Source organism: Megalops cyprinoides, chromosome 1 (genome assembly GCF_013368585.1).
Source record: "Megalops cyprinoides isolate fMegCyp1 chromosome 1, fMegCyp1.pri, whole genome shotgun sequence".
Classification (NCBI taxonomy): domain Eukaryota; kingdom Metazoa; phylum Chordata; class Actinopteri; order Elopiformes; family Megalopidae; genus Megalops; species Megalops cyprinoides.
In genome coordinates, this window is record NC_050583.1 from 525,001 (window position 1) to 545,000 (window position 20,000).

A 20,000-nucleotide genomic window follows, 5' to 3' on the forward strand; every position below is an offset into this window, starting at 1 on the left:
CAACCTCTTGCTCCTCTGTCTTCCTTTCTTTTCCAAAGATGTCCTCTGATTGGTCAATCCTGACACTGAGCTTTTCTTGCTGCTGACTGGTTAACTGCTTCTAGAGTCTAGTCATTATTTATAGTGATCCACTTCTTGTGGGAAATCAGATCTTTTTTTTAATTTCTTTTTTATGTTTATGCTTGAAATCTGGGCAGGGTGTTTTCTTTCTGCAATAATGATCACTTTATTCCTGTAATCTGGGCTGGGTGGTGTCGTTCTCAGCCATCAGTGAGAAGATGTGGAAGTTGGTTTTATTCTGAAGGCAATGTGTGGTATATGACTGTGGGTAATGTTGCCTTACATTACAATCAGAATCTGATACCTGCTGATGCCTGTTGATCGTGTTTTCAGCCGTTAGTTCTGTGTGACTGCACTGTGTGGTGCAGCCGTGTTCTGTGTGCCGTGTTGTTTTCTCTGGAAGAGGTGGGTTGTGTTCGTTTCTTCTGTAACGTGTCTGTGATGTTTTTCAGTGGCCCTGTAGCCGTGATGATGTGCTGGGGGGCCAGTTTCTCATTCATGTCTTTTACTACAGGTCTGCAAGTCTTTGTGAGTGTGCTGTGTGTGTGTGTGTATGTGTATGTGTGTGTGTGGGTGTGTGTGTGTGTCTGTGTGTGCGTGTGTGGGTGTGCGGGTGTGTGTGCGTGTGAGTGTGTGCAGGTGTGTGTGAGTGTGTGTGTGCGTGTGAGTGTGTGTGTGAGTGTGTGTGTGGGTGTGGGTGTGGGTGTGTGTGTGTGTGAGTGTGTGTGTGTGTGTGTGGGGGGGTGCTTGTGTGACTGGCTGGAATTCTGTCTCAGAAGGAGCTTTGTTTGACGTTTTGTCCTCTTCGCTTGTATCAGAGGAGCGCGTGTGAAATCTCTGCATATCCTCCCTGCTGGTCCCCCTGCCCCTCTCCCCCCGGCTGCAGGCAGTGACCCCCCCCGTGTCTCTCAGTGCGATGGCTGCGGGTCAGTGCAGCTGTGGGGGGGGGCGTTTTGACTGCAGCAGCTTCTCTGCTCTGAGAGCTGGAGCTGCCAGAGTCTGCAATCTGTCTCCATATCCCTGCTGTCATTATCCTCCACCTGTTCATGTGAGACCGCAGCAGTCAGCTGTGCGGGGGGGGGGGGGGGGGGGGGGGGGGGGGGTGATTTAGGTTCCTTTCACAGGGGACGTTTCATTTCCTGTGTGGATTGAAATTTATGAAGGGGGTGGAGAGGTGCAGCCGGGCCCTCAGCAGGATGGGGATGAGCAGCTCGATCGTGTTTCCTCACCCGCGCTGGTGTTGGGGTGATTTTGGGGTGGAGAGGTTTCCTCAGCCCGCACTGGTGTTGGGGTGATTTTGGGGTGGAGAGGTTTCATCAGCCCGCGCTGGTGTTGGGGTGATTTTGGGGTGGAGAGGTTTCATCAGCCCGCGCTGGTGTTGGGGTGATTTTGGGGTGAATGTCCCAGAATGCACTGTGTTCTTCAGGTTGCAATTCACAGCTGATTGTGCTTCACCAGCACGGCACGGGGCTTCTGCCGTTACCTGGCAACCGTTGTCAGCGGGAACAGAGAAGAGGAAGGCAGCAATGAAAGCTAACATCTGTGCGGGCCCTGTTTGTTTGACAGAGATGCCGGCCGACGCGCTAAACCCCGCACCCGAGGGAGTAACAGGAGGCGTGTGGCTACTGATCTCATCAGCCTGACACCGCGGTGCTGGGTGGAGGGGTTATCTCCTGTGCGCCGCACACACGCACGGGCAAACAGGGAGAAATATGTTTTTGTAAATAGGGAGGCAGAGAATAACTCTGTTGACTGAAAGGGGCCCTTCCCTTCCATGGTAGCTCTGTGTTTGCTGTACAAACAGTGCCCTGTGCTGTGCTGCAGTGCCCTGTGCTGTGCTGTGCTGTGCTGTGCTGCAGTGCCCTGTGCTGTGCTGTGCTGTGCTGTGCTGCAGTGCCCTGTGCTGTGCTGTGCTGTGCTGTACAAACAGTGCCCTGTGCTGTGGGGAGGCTGCAGGGAGAGATCGGGAGGCGCATGGGTGTGCTGTGGAGCTGCTGGAGACAAGGGCGGGGTTTGAGGGTCACAGGGGATAGTGGGCAGGGTTTGAGGGTCACAGGGGGCAGTGGGCAGGGTTTGAGGGTCACAGGGGGCAGTGGGCAGGGTTTGAGGGTCACAGGGGATAGTGGGCGGGGTTTGAGGGTCACGGGATAGTGGGCAGGGTTTGAGGGTCACAGGGGCAGTGGGGCGGGGTTTGAGGGACACAGGGGGCAGTGGGGGGGGTTTGAGGGGCAGTGGGTGGGGGTTTCCTAGTGTCATATCTCAGAAGAATGAGTGAGACTGAGTTTGGCAGGGAAGCTAGGAGATACCAGGGGCTCAGAGTTTGTGTGTGTGTACAGACATGCCTGTGTGTGTGTATGTGTGTGCACGCATGCCTGTGTGTGTGTGTTGTGTGTGCGTGCGCACGCATGCCTGTGTGTGTGTGTGTGTACAGGCATGCCTGTGTGTGTGTGCGTGTATGTGTCTGTGTCTGTGTCTGTGTGTGCGTGTGTGTGTAAATTTAGGGGGTGGGGGCTTGGATTTGAGTGTGTGTGTATTGATCCAGGCTGAAGAACAAAGAAAGTAAGTTTCAGAGATGCACAGAGACACGCACTCACTCCCCCACCCCCCATCTCAGGACACACACAAGCACACTCACACTCACTCACTCACACACACGCACACACACGCACACACTCACACTCACACAAACTCACACTCACACACACGCGCACACACTCACACTCATGCACACACTCACACTCACCTACACACACGCACACACTCACACTCACACACACACGCTCACACTCACACACACTCACACTCACACACATGTGCTCACACTCACACACACGCACACACACTCACACTCATACACACACACACACACACACACACACACGCACACACACACACACATTCACTCTCTCAAACACACACCGGAAGTCATTTATTTCCGCAGTAATTTAAGCACTCAGAGGAGTGGGCAGCTTTGTGTTTCTGAGTTTTCATCATCTGGAGACGACAGCACTCGGGGGCGGTGAGGACCGAAACAAATTACCACTGCTTTCAACAGGAGTGACCCTGACCACGCCCCCCACCCCCACCACGCCCCCCGATTGAGAGGCTGAGTGAGGAATGAAGCCGCTGCACTCACGGCTAATGCCTCAGGGCTCAGACGTGCTGACGTGTGCAGCTCAGAGCGCGTGCTGTTCCCCCTCTTTTTCTCTTTGTGGGTGCTGTTCCCCCCTGTGTGGGTGCTGTTCCCCCTGTGTCTCTGTGTGGGTGCTGTTCCCCCTCTGTGTCTCTGTGTGGGTGCTGTTCCCCCCTGTGTGGGTGCTGTTCCCCCTCTTTTTCTCTGTGTGGGTGCTGTTCCCCCCTGTGTGGGTGCTGTTCCCCTCTGTGTCTCTGTGTGGGTGCTTTTCCCCCTCTGTGTCTCTGTGTGGGTGCTGTTCCCCCTCTGTGTGGGTGCTGTTCCCCCTGTGTTTCTCTGTGTGGGTGCTGTTCCCCCCTGTGTCTCTGTGTGGGTGCTGTTCCCCCTCTTTTTCTCTTTGTGGGTGCTGTTCCCCCCTGTGTGGGTGCTGTTCCCCCTGTGTCTCTGTGTGGGTGCTGTTCCCCCTCTGTGTCTCTGTGTGGGTGCTGTTCCCCCTCTGTGTCTCTGTGTGGGTGCTGTTCCCCCCTGTGTGGGTGATGTTCCCCCTCTTTTTCTCTGTGTGGGTGCTGTTCCCCCCTGTGTGGGTGCTGTTCCCCTCTGTGTCTCTGTGTGGGTGCTTTTCCCCCTCTGTGTCTCTGTGTGGGTGCTGTTCCCCCTCTGTGTGGGTGCTGTTCCCCTCTGTGTCCCTGTGTGGGTGCTGTTCCCCCTGTGTTTCTCTGTGTGGGTGCTGTTCCCCCCTGTGTCTCTGTGTGGGTGCTGTTCCCCCTCTGTGTCTCTGTGTGGGTGCTGTTCCCCCCTGTGTCTCTGTGTGGGTGCTGTTCCCCCTCTGTGTCTCTGTGTGGGTGCTGTTCCCCCCCGTGTGGGTGCTGTTCACCCTCTGTGTCTCTGTGTGGGTGCTGTTCCCCCTCTGTGTCCCTGGGTGAGTGCTGTTCCCCCTCTGTGTGGGTGCTGTTCCTCCTCTGTGTCTCTGTGTGGGTGCTGTTCACCCTCTGTGTCTCTGTGTGGGTGCTGTTCCCCCTCTGTGTCTCTGTGTGGGTGCTGTTCCCCCCTGTGTGGGTGCTGTTCCCCTCTGTGTCTCTGTGTGGGTGCTGTTCCCCCTCTGTGTCTCTGTGTGGGTGCTGTTCCCCCTCTGTGTGGGTGCTGTCCCCCTCTGTGTCTCTGTGTGGGTGCTGTTCCCCCTCTGTGTCTCTGTGTGGGTGCTGTTCCCCCCTGTGTCTGTGTGGGTGCTGTCCCCCTCTGTGTCTCTGTGTGGGTGCTGTTCCCCCTCTGTGTCTCTGTGTGGGTGCTGTTCCCCCTCTGTGTCTCTGTGTGGGTGCTGTTCCCCCTCTGTGTGGGTGCTGTTCCCCCTCTGTGTGGGTGCTGTTCCCCTCTGTGTGGGTGCTGTTCCCCCTCTGTGTCTCTGTGTGGGTGCTGTTCCCCTCTGTGTGGGTGCTGTTCCCCCTCTGTGTCTCTGTGTGGGTGCTGTTCCCCCTCTGTGTCTCTGTGTGGGTGCTGTTCCCCCTCTGTGTGGGTGCTGTTCCCCCTTTGTGTCTCTGTGTGGGTGCTGTTCCCCCTCTGTGTCTCTGTGTGGGTGCTGTTCCCCCCTGTGTCTCTGTGTGGGTGCTGTTCCCCCTCTGTGTCTCTGTGTGGGTGCTGTTCCCCCCTGTGTCTCTTTGTGGGTGCTGTTCCCCCCCGTGTGGGTGCTGTTCACCCTCTGTGTCTCTGTGTGGGTGTTGTTCCCCCTCTGTGTCTCTGTGTGGGTGCTGTTCCCCCTCTGTGTGTGTGCTGTTCCTCCTCTGTGTCTCTGTGTGGGTGCTGTTCCCCCTCTGTGTGGGTGCTGTTCCTCCTCTGTGTCTCTGTGTGGGTGCTGTTCCCCCCTGTGTCTCTGTGTGGGTGCTGTTCCCCCCTGTGTCTCTGTGTGGGTGCTGTTCCCCCTCTGTGTCTCTGTGTGGGTGCTGTTCCCCCTCTGTGTGGGTGATGTTCCCCCTCTGTGTCTCTGTGTGGGTGCTGTTCCCCCTCTGTGTGGGTGCTGTTCACCCTCTGTGTCCCTGTGTGGGTGCTGTTCCCCCTCTGTGTCTCTGTGTGGGTGCTGTTCCCCCTCTGTGTCTCTGTGTGGGTGATGTTCCCCCTCTGTGTCTCTGTGTGGGTGCTGTTCCCCCTCTGTGTGGGTGCTGTTCCCCCTCTGTGTGGGTGCTGTTCACCCTCTGTGTCCCTGTGTGGGCGCTGTTCCCCCTCTGTGTGGGTGCTGTTCCCCCTCTGTGTGGGTGCTGTTCCCCCTCTGTGTCTCTGTGTGGGTGCGGAGGTGAACAGGGCTGCTGCGCTTAGGTGCTTTAGGTCTCTGGCAGCAGGTGACCTTGCTGGTCAGTGTTTCAGGTGAGGTGCATTATGGGAAGGGGTTTTGGCTCTGAATACTTATTGGTAGTGGCATGAAAGTGTGCATCATTCAGTAAACAATGGGAAATGAACTTCCTCTTTCAAAGCAAATTGGTGCTTTGAAATGATTAGCACAACGTCAGAGACGGAGGGAGGATTTGGGGACATTGTGCACCAGCTGAGCAGCAGCGTTCTGAATGAGCTTCCCCGCAAGGAGCAGGGAGTGAGAGCAGTCCCTGGCGGGACAGGACCGAGGTCTGCGGCAGTCCCCGGCGGGACAGGACCGAGGTCTGCGGCAGTCCCCGGCGGGACAGGACCGAGGTCTGCGCCAGTCCCCGGCGGGACAGGACCGAGGTCTGCGGCAGTCCCCGGCGGGACAGGACCGAGGTCTGCGCCAGTCCCCGGCGGGACAGGACCGAGGTCTGCGGCAGTCCCCGGCGGGACAGGACCGAGGTCTGCGGCAGGACCGAGGTCTGCGCCAGTCCCCGGCGGGACAGGGCCGAGGTCTGCGCCAGGACACCTCTGACGTTCTGTGTCTCTGGAGTTTGCAGCTTCAGTGTTTTTTTCTTTACAGATAAGATTGAGAACGGAGAGGTGTACCAGAGGAGGAGAGCCCCCCACGCCAGCGCTGCAGAGGAGTCGGGCGTGGCCCCGGGGCCGCGAGGAGAGGCCAGGCATGCAGCGAGCAGCTGGAGACGCATCATCCTCCTCATCCTGGCCATCACCATACACAACATCCCAGGTGAGAGTTCCTGTTTCACACATACACAACATCCCAGGTGAGAGTTCCTGTTTCACACATACACAACATCCCAGGTGAGAGTTCCTGTTTCACACATACACAACATCCCAAGTGAGAGTTCCTGTTTCACACATACACAACATCCCAGGTGAGAGTTCCTGTTTCACACATACACAACATCCCAGGTGAGAGTTCCTGTTTCACACATACACAACATCCCAGGTGAGAGTTCCTGTTTCACACATACACAACATCCCAGGTGAGAGTTCCTGTGTCACACATACAGTAATTCTGAAGGTAATTATGTAAATGTCAGCGTCTTTCCCTGGGCCCCTGCTACGCAGAGGAATAATGAGCGTCTTTGTTAGCTTTGTTTGTGATATTCTTCATTTTGTTGGCTTTCATCTCTCCTCCTTCATCTTGGCGTGAGGAGTGTGTGAGAGGGGGGAGTGGGGGTGGTTGGAGGATGAGTCTGAGTGTGTGCGGATGCTTTGTGATGGGCAGTGTCGATGACATCACTCTTCCTGCTCAGTATAACCGATCAAAGGGAGGGTGACACTCTGCCTCATCAGGCGAGACGAGCAGCCCCAGGGAGCAGGGTGTTATCCACTTTTAAATGTATGACCTGCTGCGGTCTTCCGTCATTGCCTCGGGTTCGAGGCCGGAGCTGGCTGGTTGGGTTGTGCTCCTCTGATGGGTGTGGAGGCAAACATCAAATATTGGGGGCTCCGATTCAATTTCGGGCTGAAAAGCGTTGCTCTTTTTCACGGCTTTCTTCCGCTGAGCAGGAGGGGGGGGGGGGGGGGGGGGTGGTGCGATTACCCTGCCTCTGACGGGAGCCAGCGGAGGGCCGGGGACGGCACCAAACCCTGCTTCTGCCGGGAGCCGGTGGAGGGCCGGGGACGGCACCAAACCCTGCCCGAGCAGCATGAATCCAGTGCAGAGAAACGGAGAGAGAAACGGAGAGAGAACACGCAGTGTTCTGAGAGTGACTCCATCCATCTGGCAGGCGTTTGCTGACATTCAGAGTTCCTGCTTTTCTGTGTTTGAGGAGGCCTGACTGCGGGTTTGTTGTCTCTCTGTTTTCCACCCCTGGGGTTAGTTTGAACTTAAAGTTCCCTGCTCTTTAGGGCTCTTCCTGACGCCCTGAGTTTTAGGGTGCTATATCGTCTGACGCCCTGAGTTTTAGGGTGCTATATCGTCTGACGCCTTGCCTTTTAGGGTGCTATATTGCCTAACGCCCTGAGTTTTAGGGCACTGTGTTGTCTGCGTGCAAATGTCACGTGCTGGGGTAAATGACAGATTCTGATTGGTTTAGCAGCCTCAGGTGCATCCTAAAGGTGTGGCTTATTAGCTTGTAGAGGCTGCTAAAGCAGCTGCATGAACATCTGTAAGTGACATCAGGTAAAACCAGCCAAATGAATATTTATTCATTCAGTCAGAGTTGCAGGGAGACCCATCAGCCTGAGAAATGGACAACAGCTAATGAGTGCGGGGTAACAAGCTCTGTCCCAGCGCAGAATGGATATTAATTCATCCTGTCAGAAACCACTGGACAGCAGCTACCTTATTTCAGAATGACTAATTTATTATGCAGCTCAGAAACAGGGATTGACACTCACCTCCTCAACAGCGCCACCCTCTGGATGCTCTGAGGCCCCAGACAGGTGTATATCCGGAACCCTGACCTGATTCGGCTGTAGATCTGGCAGACTGGTGTAGATATAGTGGGCGTAAGTCTGGCCTGGTGTAGATACAGTAGATGTAGATCTGGCATAGTGCAGATAGGTGTAAAGTACCCTTCCATGTAAACTCTACTTCTGAGATTTCTGCTTAATTAACAGGCCTGCAACATGAGTTTCCAGTGAAAGGCTGTCAGGACCGGCTGGCACATCAGAGTCACTCAGTGCCAATGAGTGAGCTCAGCTTAACGTGACTGTTCCCTTTGCTGATAAAGAGTGTCACGTTGTTTGTGGGAATTATCTGAGAGAAGATCTAAATAACTTTTAAATAGCATTTTCTCAGAAGGTATTAAAACTAAACATAAGTACGGACTGGTGCGTTCTTGTACCGTCTGGATGCGTTGTTTTTTACGTCTTTATGGTGACCTCAGGGTGTCTCTGAGGAGAGGGTAGCCTGTGGGAGAATCCGGAAGGTTCTCTCAGTGGGTGCGTCAGAGGCGAAGGCCCCGTAGGGCAGCAGAAGCTCGGGGAGTGGCTGCAGTCTGCCGCGTGGGACAGCTCTCACCTCTCTGTCTGAGAGATTTATACTGACCTGCAGCAGAGCGTGATGGTCCATTAGCGTTAAGGTCAGTGTGGATGCTGAGGGCACCATCAGCCCTGCCTGCAGGCATCCCTCCTCCCTCCATCACACACAAACAGCCGAGGCCGTCTGGAACGCTTCTGTCATTAATTACATCATCATCATCTTCGATATCGCCATCTTCATCATCATGATCACCATCATTATCATCATCATCATCAATATCGCCGTTGCCATCAACATTGCAGTGTTAGCAGCGGTGTCGCAGGGTTAGCGGTGTCGCAGTTTTAGCGGCGTCGCAGGGTTAGCAGTGTCGCAGGGTTAGCAGTATCACAGTTTTAGCGGTGTCGCAGGGTTGGCGGTGTCACAGGGTTAGCGGTGTCACAGGGTTAGCGGTGTCACAGGGTTAGCGGTCTCACAGTTTTAGCGGTGTTGAAGTGTTTGGTGTAACAGGAGCTGTCAGTGTTAGCGGTGTTGCAGTGTTTGGTGTAACAGCAGCTGTCAGTGTTAGCGGTGTTGCAGTGGGTTATTTGCTGTCTTTGGCCTGCTGGGTGATTGCGTGTGTTTGCTCCTCCTGCTGTTTGTAACTGAGGGTTCCTGGTGCTCCCTGCAGAGAGAGCTGATTGGCCGTTTCAGTGCTGACCCCCTCCGCCCTTTCCCCAGCGAGCTGGTGGAGCGTGCTGCTCGGGGAGAGCTGGCACAGGCGGGAAGCTCTTCACTGTCATGTGACTTTTATTTCCCCCGCAAGGTCACCCCGGTCCAGCCGGGGGGGTTACCCAGAGCCCCCTTCCTCACAAAATGCCCTTCGTTTTAATGACCACAGTCAGTCCGGCCCTCAGTGCCACCTTCACAGTGCGAGGGCATTGCTTTTCCCCTGAGGGAACACTGCCCCCTGCTGGTCCACCCACACTACTACAGCAGTGCTGCACAGCACATTATAATAGCAGTAATAAAAATACAGCTTATGTGTAAAGCGCCTGTGTGAATCCCAGCAATCCTGCACACAGGAGAAGAATAGCTGGCATGAAATGCCCAGGACAGACCAACCTGCTGTGAGCTCAATGACAGCACTGTCACCTCATCACTGCAAGACGCGAGGGTAACAGCGTCATTCCAGCTCCACAGTGTGATGTGCAGGCTGTCACAGTCTCCCGCAGTGTGTGTGTGTGTGGTGCAGGCTGTCACAGTCTCCTGCAGTGTGTGTAATATTAGAGTCTGTCACAGTCTCCCGCAGTGTGTGTGTGAGATTAGAGGCTGTCACAGTCTCCCGCAGTGTGTGTGTGAGATTAGAGTCTGTCACAGTCTCCCGCAGTGTGTGTGTGTGATGTGCAGACTGTCACAGTCTCCTGCAGTGTGTGTGTGAGATTAGAGGCTGTCACAGTCTCCCACAGTGTGTGTGTGAGATTAGAGTCTGTCACAGTCTCCCGCAGTGTGTGTGTGAGATTAGAGGCTGTCACAGTCTCCCGCAGTGTGTGTGTGAGATTAGAGGCTGTCACAGTCTCCCGCAGTGTGTGTGTGATATTAGAGGCTGTCACAGTCCCCCGCAGTGTGTGTGTGATATTAGAGGCTGTCACAGTCCCCCGCAGTGTGTGTGTGAGATTAGAGGCTGTCACAGTCCCCCGCAGTGTGTGTGTGAGATTAGAGGCTGTCACAGTCTCCCGCAGTGTGTGTGTGAGATTAGAGGCTGTCACAGTCTCCCGCAGTGTGTGTGTGTGATGTGCAGACTGTCACAGTCTCCCGCAGTGTGTGTGTGTGATGTGCAGGCTGTCACAGTCTCCCGCAGTGTGTGTGTGTGATGTGCAGGCTGTCACAGTCTCCCGCAGTGTGTGTGTGAGATGTGCAGACTGTCACAGTCTCCCGCAGTGTGTGTGTGTGATGTGCAGGCTGTCACAGTCTCCTGCAGTGTGTGTGTGAGATTAGAGGCTGTCACAGTCTCCCGCAGTGTGTGTGTGAGATTAGAGGCTGTCACAGTCTCCTGCAGTGTGTGTGTGTGATGTGCAGGCTGTCACAGTCTCCCGCAGTGTGTGTGTGTGATGTGCAGACTGTCACAGTCTCCCGCAGTGTGTGTAATATTAGAGTCTGTCACAGTCTCCCGCAGTGTGTGTGTGTGATGTGCAGACTGTCACAGTCTCCCGCAGTGTGTGTGTGTGATGTGCAGACTGTCACAGTCTCCCGCAGTGTGTGTGTGTGATGTGCAGACTGTCACAGTCTCCCGCAGTGTGTGTGTGATGTGCAGGCTGTCACAGTCTCCCGCAGTGTGTGTGTGTGATGTGCAGGCTGTCACAGTCTCCTGCAGTGTGTGTGTGAGATTAGAGGCTGTCACAGTCTCCCGCAGTGTGTGTGTGAGATTAGAGTCTGTCACAGTCTCCCGCAGTGTGTGTGTGTGAGATTAGAGGCTGTCACAGTCTCCCGCAGTGTGTGTGTGAGATTAGAGGCTGTCACAGTCTCCCGCAGTGTGTGTGTGTGATGTGCAGACTGTCACAGTCTCCTGCAGTGTGTGTGTGAGATTAGAGGCTGTCACAGTCTCCCGCAGTGTGTGTGTGAGATTAGAGTCTGTCACAGTCTCCCGCAGTGTGTGTGTGAGATTAGAGGCTGTCACAGTCTCCCGCAGTGTGTGTGTGAGATTAGAGGCTGTCACAGTCTCCCGCAGTGTGTGTGTGATATTAGAGGCTGTCACAGTCCCCCGCAGTGTGTGTGTGATATTAGAGGCTGTCACAGTCCCCCGCAGTGTGTGTGTGAGATTAGAGGCTGTCACAGTCCCCCGCAGTGTGTGTGTGAGATTAGAGGCTGTCACAGTCTCCCGCAGTGTGTGTGTGAGATTAGAGGCTGTCACAGTCTCCCGCAGTGTGTGTGTGTGATGTGCAGACTGTCACAGTCTCCCGCAGTGTGTGTGTGAGATTAGAGGCTGTCACAGTCTCCCGCAGTGTGTGTGTGAGATTAGAGGCTGTCACAGTCCCCCGCAGTGTGTGTGTGAGATTAGAGGCTGTCACAGTCTCCCGCAGTGTGTGTGTGAGATTAGAGTCTGTCACAGTCTCCCGCAGTGTGTGTGTGATATTAGAGGCTGTCACAGTCCCCCGCAGTGTGTGTGTGAGATTAGAGTCTGTCACAGTCTCCCGCAGTGTGTGTGTGATATTAGAGTCTGTCACAGTCTGAAACAACACTGACAGTCTCACACACTGAGAGCCTAACACACTGAGAGTCTCTCTCACACACTGAGAGTCTCTCTCATGCACTGAGTCTCTCTCACACACTGAGAGTCTCTCACGCCCTGAAAGCCTCACACACACTGAGAGCCTCATTGTCAGAAATGACAGTGTGTGCTGACCTGCGGGAGCGAGCTTTACACTGACCCCTGCGTTGTGTCTGTTCCTGATCCACCTGCCCTTTGCCCTGCAGCCCTTTACAGAGGGCTAACCCTCCCTCCCCTGCAGCGTGGATTATCAGCCTTTCCTCTGGAGCCTGGCATGGCTTTGTGTTCACCTAGTGTGGGATGCGTTTGTTTGAGTTGCATTTGGGGGTGTGTGTGCATCGTGTGTTTGCTTTCAGCAGTGCTAAATAAAAAGCTGAAATCAGACACTGCTAAAAGCGTGCATACATGCAAAGTGTTAGCTGGACGTAGATCAGCAGTGGCAGTTGGTGCAAGAGGAGAGTAATCGCCATAGCAACAGTGGGTTTTGAAGCAGGGTCACAGAGTTCTCTGCTCTGCTTCTCTCGTAACAACGCAGTGCCCTCGGTCTCTGTAAGAGTGAGGCGCGTGTAATCAGTGGTAAACACACAGCAAACGGAGGTCATGTCAGTAATGAACCGTCAGCCTGGAGAGGCAGAGAAGCTTCCGGAATAATGATTTCAGCAACAGCAGCAGCAACCACAGGATCAAGCAGCCACATCATACCCCCTCTCCTCCCCAAACCATCTAACCCTAACCCTATCCCTATCCCTATCCCCTAGCCCCTAACCCCTAAACCCCCCCCCCCCCCCCCCCCCGGCAACCCAGCACACAGGACTGCCCTTGGTGTTTCAGCCAATGAAAACTGTTTCCTCAAAAGACTGAACTTCCTGTGCTGCTGAACTGTGCTCTGTTAATTTGACTGTCTTTAAGGCTTGGCAGAGATGACACCTTAGTGAAGTGATATCATTTTTCTGTAGAGGTTGAAAGGTTCCTGCAGGCTAACCAGAAAGTGGTAGACGGTGAAGTATGTGCCGGTCATTCTGTTTTGAAGAGGTACTCAGTCTGATGGGGGTTTAAGTCACACCTGGGGCTGTGTGAGTGGAGACATGCCATGAACACGCAGGTAAAAAATCCATCTGCCAATCAAGCACAAGTCTCTGAGGGTCGGGCGAAAGTGTGGGCGGAGCAGCACTGGATGTCCCAACTGCTGGAGAGCGCTGTGTCTCAAAGGTCACTGTCCACTGTCAGAATGCAGAGAGAACATTTAGATCCCCTCTGAGGAGTAAAAACTGTCCCTAAGTGTTTGTACCATCCCAAAAGCGACACCCCCAAAGCCCCCGCTGTGAGAGCTGTCTGTACCCTCCCCAAAGCCCTCGCTGTGAGAGCTGTCTGTACCCTCCCCAAAGCCCCCGCTGTGAGAGCTGTCTGTACCCTCCCCAAAGCCCCCGCTGTGAGAGCTGTCTGTACCCTCCCCAAAGCCCCCGCTGTGAGAGCTGTCTGTACCCTCCCCAAAGCCCTCGCTGTGAGAGCTGTCTGTACCCTCCCCAAAGCCCCCGCTGTGAGAGCTGTCTGTACCCTCCCCGAAGCGACACCCCCAAAGCCCCCGCTGTGAGAGCTGTCTGTACCCTCCCCAAAGCCCCCGCTGTGAGAGCTGTCTGTACCCTCCCCAAAGCCCTCGCTGTGAGAGCTGTCTGTACCCTCCCCAAAGCCCTCGCTGTGAGAGCTGTCTGTACCCTCCCCAAAGCCCCCGCTGTGAGAGCTGTCTGTACCCTCCCCAAAGCCCCCGCTGTGAGAGCTGTCTGTACCCTCCCCAAAGCCCCCGCAGTGAGAGCTGTCTGTACCCTCCCCAAAGCCCTCGCTGTGAGAGCTGTCTGTACCCTCCCCAAAGCCCCCGCTGTGAGAGCTGTCTGTACCCTCCCCAAAGCCCCCGCTGTGAGAGCTGTCTGTACCCTCCCCAAAGCCCCCGCTGTGAGAGCTGTCTGTACCCTCCCCAAAGCCCCCGCTGTGAGAGCTGTCTGTACCCTCCCCAAAGCCCTCGCTGTGAGAGCTGTCTGTACCCTCCCCAAAGCCGCTGCTGTGAGAGCTGTCTGTACCCTCCCCAAAGCGACACCCCCAAAGCCCTCGCTGTGAGAGCTGTCTGTACCCTCCCCAAAGCCCTCGCTGTGAGAGCTGTCTGTACCCTCCCCAAAGCCGCTGCTGTGAGAGCTGTCTGTACCCTCCCCAAAGCCCCCGCTGTGAGAGCTGTCTGTACCCTCCCCAAAGCCCCCGCTGTGAGAGCTGTCTGTACCCTCCCCAAAGCCCCCGCTGTGAGAGCTGTCTGTACCCTCCCCAAAGCGACACCCCCAAAGCCCCCGCTGTGAGAGCTGTCTGTACCCTCCCCAAAGCCGCTGCTGTGAGAGCTGTCTGTACCCTCCCCAAAGCCGCTGCTGTGAGAGCTGTCTGTACCCTCCCCAAAGCCCTCGCTGTGAGAGCTGTCTGTACCCTCCCCAAAGCCCCCGCTGTGAGAGCTGTCTGTACCCTCCCCAAAGCGACACCCCCAAAGCCCTCGCTGTGAGAGCTGTCTGTACCCTCCCCAAAGCCCTCGCTGTGAGAGCTGTCTGTACCCTCCCCAAAGCCCTCGCTGTGAGAGCTGTCTGTACCCTCCCCAAAGCCCTCGCTGTGAGAGCTGTCTGTACCCTCCCCAAAGCCCCCGCTGTGAGAGCTGTCTGTACCCTCCCCAAAGCCCCCGCTGTGAGAGCTGTCTGTACCCTCCCCAAAGGGTACAGACCCTGGGGGGGGTGGCGAGTTCCTCGGCTCTGACGCGGTTCAGAGGAGCGCAGCGGGATTACGACCCCTCTCAGTGCCAGCCTGATACAGGCCTCCACAGAGCCGCTTACAGAGGATTTACCACCTCTGCCTGCGGCTGCTGCCCTCAGCACCTGCCCCACACACACTGCACCTGCCCCACACACACACCTCCTGCCCCACACACACTGCACCTGCCCCACACACACACCTCCTGCCCCACACACACTGCACCTGCCCCACACACACTGCACCTGCCCCACACACACACCTCCTGCCCCACACACACACTGCACCTGCCCCACACACACTGCACCTGCCCCACACACACTGCACCTGCCCCACACACACACCTCCTGCCCCACACACACTGCACCTGCCCCACACACACACCTCCTGCCCCACACACACTGCACCTGCCCCACACACACTGCACCTGCCCCACACACACACCTCCTGCCCCACACACACACTGCACCTGCCCCACACACACTGCACCTGCCCCACACACACTGCACCTGCCCCACACACACACCTCCTGCCCCACACACACTGCACCTGCCCCACACACACTGCACCTGCCCCACACACACTGCACCTGCCCCACACACACACTGCACCTGCCCCACACACACTGCACCTGCCCCACACACACTGCACCTGCCCCACACACACACTGCACCTGCCCCACACACACTGCACCTGCCCCACACACACACCTCCTGCCCCACACACACACCTCCTGCCCCACACACACTGCACCTGCCACACACACACTGCACCTGCCCCACACACACTGCACCTGCCCCACACACACACCTCCTGCCCCACACACACACCTCCTGCCCCACACACACTGCACCTGCCACACACACACACCTCCTGCCCCACACACACTGCACCTGCCACACACACACACCTCCTGCCCCACACACACACCTCCTGCCCCACACACACTGCACCTGCCCCACACACACACTGCACCTGCCCCACACACACTGCACCTGCCCCACACACACTGCACCTGCCCCACACACACACACCTCCTGCCCCACACACACTGCACCTGCCACACACACACCTCCTGCCCCACACACACTGCACCTGCCCCACACACACACTGCACCTGCCCCACACACACACCTCCTGCCCCACACACACTGCACCTGCCCCACACACACTGCACCTGCCCCACACACACACCTCCTGCCCACACACACTGCACCTGCCCCACACACATACCTCCTGCCCTACACACACACTGCACCTGCCCCACACACACTGCACCTGCCCCACACACACTGCACCTGCCCCACACACACACCTCCTGCCCCACACACACACCTCCTGCCCCACACACACTGCACCTGCCCCACACACACTGCACCTGCCCCACACACACACCTCCTGCCCCACACACACTGCACCTGCCCCACACACATACCTCCTGCCCCACACACACTGCACCTGCCCCACACACACACCTCCTGCCCCACACACACATCTCCTGCCCCTCACTTCACTTCACTGGCTTCCTGTTATCGCTTGCATCAAAGTCAATACCTCGGTGCTGGAATACAGAACAGTGAATGGGAAAGCCCCCTCATACCTACAACCTCTCTTCAAACCCTCTGTTCCCTCAAGATCGCTGCACTCTGCCTCCACAGGACAACTGACTGTCCCGACCTGACGGGGTCGCTCTGCTCAAACACGATCCCTGTCTGTACTGGTCCCTCAGTGGTGGAATGAACTCCCTCCGGGGGTCAGGACAGCGGGATCGCTGGCCATGTTCCCATACAGAGTGAAGACCCACCTCTTCAGACTGCATCTCAGCTCCACCTCAATCCCCGCCCCCTAACACCTGCTACTTGCAGTACTTGCTGTTTGTTTTACGTAGTTTTGCGATGTACTGGCTGATGTATCATAGTATGCCTCTGTTGGATACACTTCTGTTCTCTTGTGGATAAGAGCATCTGCTATATGCACATAATGTAGTGTAATCAGTCTCCTGTGCAGGAACCTTCCTGCTAGTGCCACAGGTATCATTTGAAAGTAGTCAGCCATTCAGAAACACTGCAGGTCATGTGACCAGGGGGAATATCTCTCAAGGACTGATTAGCCAGGTGGTGGGACAACACAGACTGGCACTGCGGCAGCCAGTCTTACCCACAATTCCCTAAACACACACACACAAAGCACAGAAATCCTACATTTTACAGAATATATTGTTCAACTGTTTCTTCCTATAAAACTCTTGATTGACTGAATTTAAAGATGATCCCTTTGACATCCATAAGGTGGTGCTGTTATACAGGTTTTTCCCAGCAATAACAAGATTGTAAATAAGAAAAGATAAAAAGTGACAGATTTATGGTAATTAACTCAGAGTTCAGTAAGTGAGACGGTATGTCCAGAAGGCCGTTGAGTTGGAAGGTTTTTCAGCAAAGTGTTCTCATCGTCTGATTGCGTTTCCTCCACCTCTGGAATCCAGTCCCTGTGATAACAGTCCTCCACCTCAGTCCCTGTGATAACAGTCCTCCACCTCAGTCCCTGTGATAACAGACAGTGTGTTTCTGCCTCCATTAAAACAGGGAATCGGCAGGCCAAACTGCAGGACTGAATGCAAACATTGTTGGTGCTGGAGAATGTGGGGAGAAGGCAATTAGTGGAGTGAGGAGGAGGTGTGATTTGGGTTAGGGTTAGGGTTAGTGGAGTGAGGAGGAGGTGCGATTTGGGTTAGGGTTAGGGTTAGTGGAGTGAGGAGGAGGTGCGATTTGGGTTAGAGTTAGTGGAGTGAGGAGGAGGTGCGATTTGGTTAGCGTTAGGGTTAGGATTAGGTTTAGGGTTAGTGGAGTGAGGAGGAGGTGCGATTTGGGGTTAGGTTTAGGGTTAGTGGAGTGAGGAGGAGGTGTGATTTGGGTTAGTGTTAGGGTTAGGGTTAGGTTTAGGGTTAGTGGAGTGAGGAGGAGGTTTGATTTGGGTTAGTGTTAGTGTTAGGGTTAGGTTTAGGTTTAGGGTTAGTGGAGTGAGGAGGAGGTGTGATGTGGGTTAGCGTTAGGGTTAGTGGAGTGAGGAGGAGGTGTGATTTGGGTTAGTGTTAGGGTTAGGGTTAGGTTTAGGGTTAGTGGAGTGAGGAGGAGGTGTGATTTGGGTTAGTGTTAGGGTTAGGGTTAGGGTTAGGTTTAGGGTTAGTGGAGTGAGGAGGAGGTGTGATTTGTGTCATTAGTACTCAGCCCTCTTTCAGCCCTCGTCCCAGACGGACTCTTTCTCTGCTGCTCCTTTCTACCATCTGCCACACAATACACTGAGAGTGTGAAACCACTGGAGAAAAAGCAGAAAATAAAACATCATTTTTATGCATCAAAATAGTAATTAACTCTGAGTGGTCAGTGTTTGAGCTTTTCATATGAAGCACCTGAATTGTGTGTGTGTGTGTGTGTGTGTGAGAGAGAGAGAGTGAGTGAGTGTGTGTGTATAATGGTATATATGTACACACAGCGGGAGGGTGGAGACCTTGTTACTGAGCTTCTGGTCGTCTGTCTGAGTTTTCAGTGACTTTTGCATCGGAGCTGGGGCAGTTGAATCTTTTCTCTCCTAGCGTCTTTTATCATTTAAACTGTAAACATTGTAATGCCATGCCGTTAATGAAATCGTTCAATCGTTCACACACCGTACCTCAGCCTGACTCCCTGTGAAGCGACTCACTGGAGTATGGTTCTCTTGGGAAGTGTGTTACTGCTGTTAACGCCTGCTGTGTGTGTCTGTTTCAGAGGGGCTAGCAGTGGGGGTGGGCTTCGGAGCCATTGGGAAGACCCCGTCAGCCACCTTCGAGAGCGCCAGGTAGGCCACACCCCTCTCCCTCCCACCTACCTGTGTCACCATGCCAACCGCTGAGCAGCTGAGTCACACCTGTGGGCCCTCCCCTACAGCGCCCCCCTGCTGATCCGGCCACTCTGGGAATCATACCTGCACCGTCAGGTGTTTCTGTTACTTCTGTTACACTTAATCAAGTAAATGGCCTCCCAGCAATGATAGTAAAGTACCTTGAAAGGTAATGATAGCTGCATTTCTTAGATGTTGTGGAGCTCCTGTAGGGTAGACCTGCTCTGCGCCCCCACATTCCAGTGTACCGGAACACAAGATGGCTGCTTGTTCTCAGTGGGAGAGTTGTGTGTGATCCCGGGAGCAGGGAGCAGAACAGCGCTGCTTTGTGTGAGCTCAGGGAAACTCTGCTGTGTCCTGCTGCCATCTGCTGGCCAGACTTGGTGCTGTCCCTGTTCCACCTGTTATGAATTATGAGGAAAGAGAGTTATCACTTATTCAGAGCTTACACACACACAGACACATACACACCCTGTGCATCACACACACACCCTGTGTTATTGGGGCTTGGTATTCATATTAAACAAGCCTCAGACTGCGCAGTGCTGCGTTAAACTGGCTGCAGACTGGAGTGAGTTGAATCTGTACCGTCGCAGTCTGACTGTGTTGGGTTTGGTAGCAGCTTCTGCCATATAGTGTGTTGTTTTCTCTTCATGCATCGCATGTGTATGGAGGTGTAGGTTTGACCCCACAGAGAATGTGCTTCACAAAGTGCTGTGTAGTGCAGTGCTTCTGTCTGTGAGCTCAGTACAGAGACAGGGCTGTGTAGCGCAGTAGCTCGGTCTGTGAGCTCAGTACAGAGACAGGGCTGTGTAGTGCAGTGCTTCTGTCTGTGAGCTCAGTACAGAGACAGGGTTGTGTAGCACAGTGCTTCTGTCTGTGAGCTCAGTACAGAGACAGGGCTGTGTAGTGCAGTGCTTCTGTCTGTGAGCTCAGTACAGAGACAGGGCTGTGTAGTGCAGTGCTTCTGTCTGAAGTCAGTACAGAGACAGGGCTGTGTAGCGCAGTGCTTCTGTCTGTGAGCTCAGTACAGAGACAGGGCTGTGTAGTGCAGTGCTTCTGTCTGAAGTCAGTACAGAGACAGGGCTGTGTAGCGCAGTGCTTCTGTCTGTGAGCTCAGTACAGAGACAGGGCTGTGTAGTGCAGTGCTTCTGTCTGTGAGCTCAGTACAGAGACAGGGCTATGTAGCGCAGTGCTTCTGTCTGTGAGCTCAGTACAGAGACAGGGCTATGTAGCGCAGTGCTTCTGTCTGTGAGCTCAGTACAGAGACAGGGCTGTGTAGTGCAGTGCTTCTGTCTGTGAGCTCAGTACAGAGACAGGGCTGTGTAGTGCAGTGCTTCTGTCTGTGAGCTCAGTACAGAGACAGGGCTGTGTAGTGCAGTGCTTCTGTCTGAAGTCAGTACAGAGACAGGGCTGTGTAGCGCAGTGCTTCTGTCTGTGAGCTCAGTACAGAGACAGGGCTGTGTAGTGCAGTGCTTCTGTCTGTGAGCTCAGTACAGAGACAGGGCTATGTAGCGCAGTGCTTCTGTCTGTGAGCTCAGTACAGAGACAGGGCTGTGTAGTGCAGTGCTTCTGTCTGTGAGCTCAGTACAGAGACAGGGCTGTGTAGTGCAGTG

At 54.9% G+C, this 20,000-nt stretch overlaps 1 protein-coding gene across 2 annotated transcripts in view; it reads left to right on the plus strand.

The window, feature by feature from the left end:
* LOC118773348 (zinc transporter ZIP11) overlaps positions 1 to 20,000 on the plus strand; it is a 92,501-nt gene that overhangs the window by 52,880 nt on the left and 19,621 nt on the right. For both annotated transcript variants that reach the window (XM_036522244.1, XM_036522253.1), the window contains exons 6-7: positions 6,120 to 6,287; positions 18,273 to 18,342. In XM_036522244.1, the coding sequence (XP_036378137.1) occupies positions 6,120 to 6,287; positions 18,273 to 18,342 (238 nt within the window). The remainder of the gene's footprint in view (positions 1 to 6,119; positions 6,288 to 18,272; positions 18,343 to 20,000) is intronic.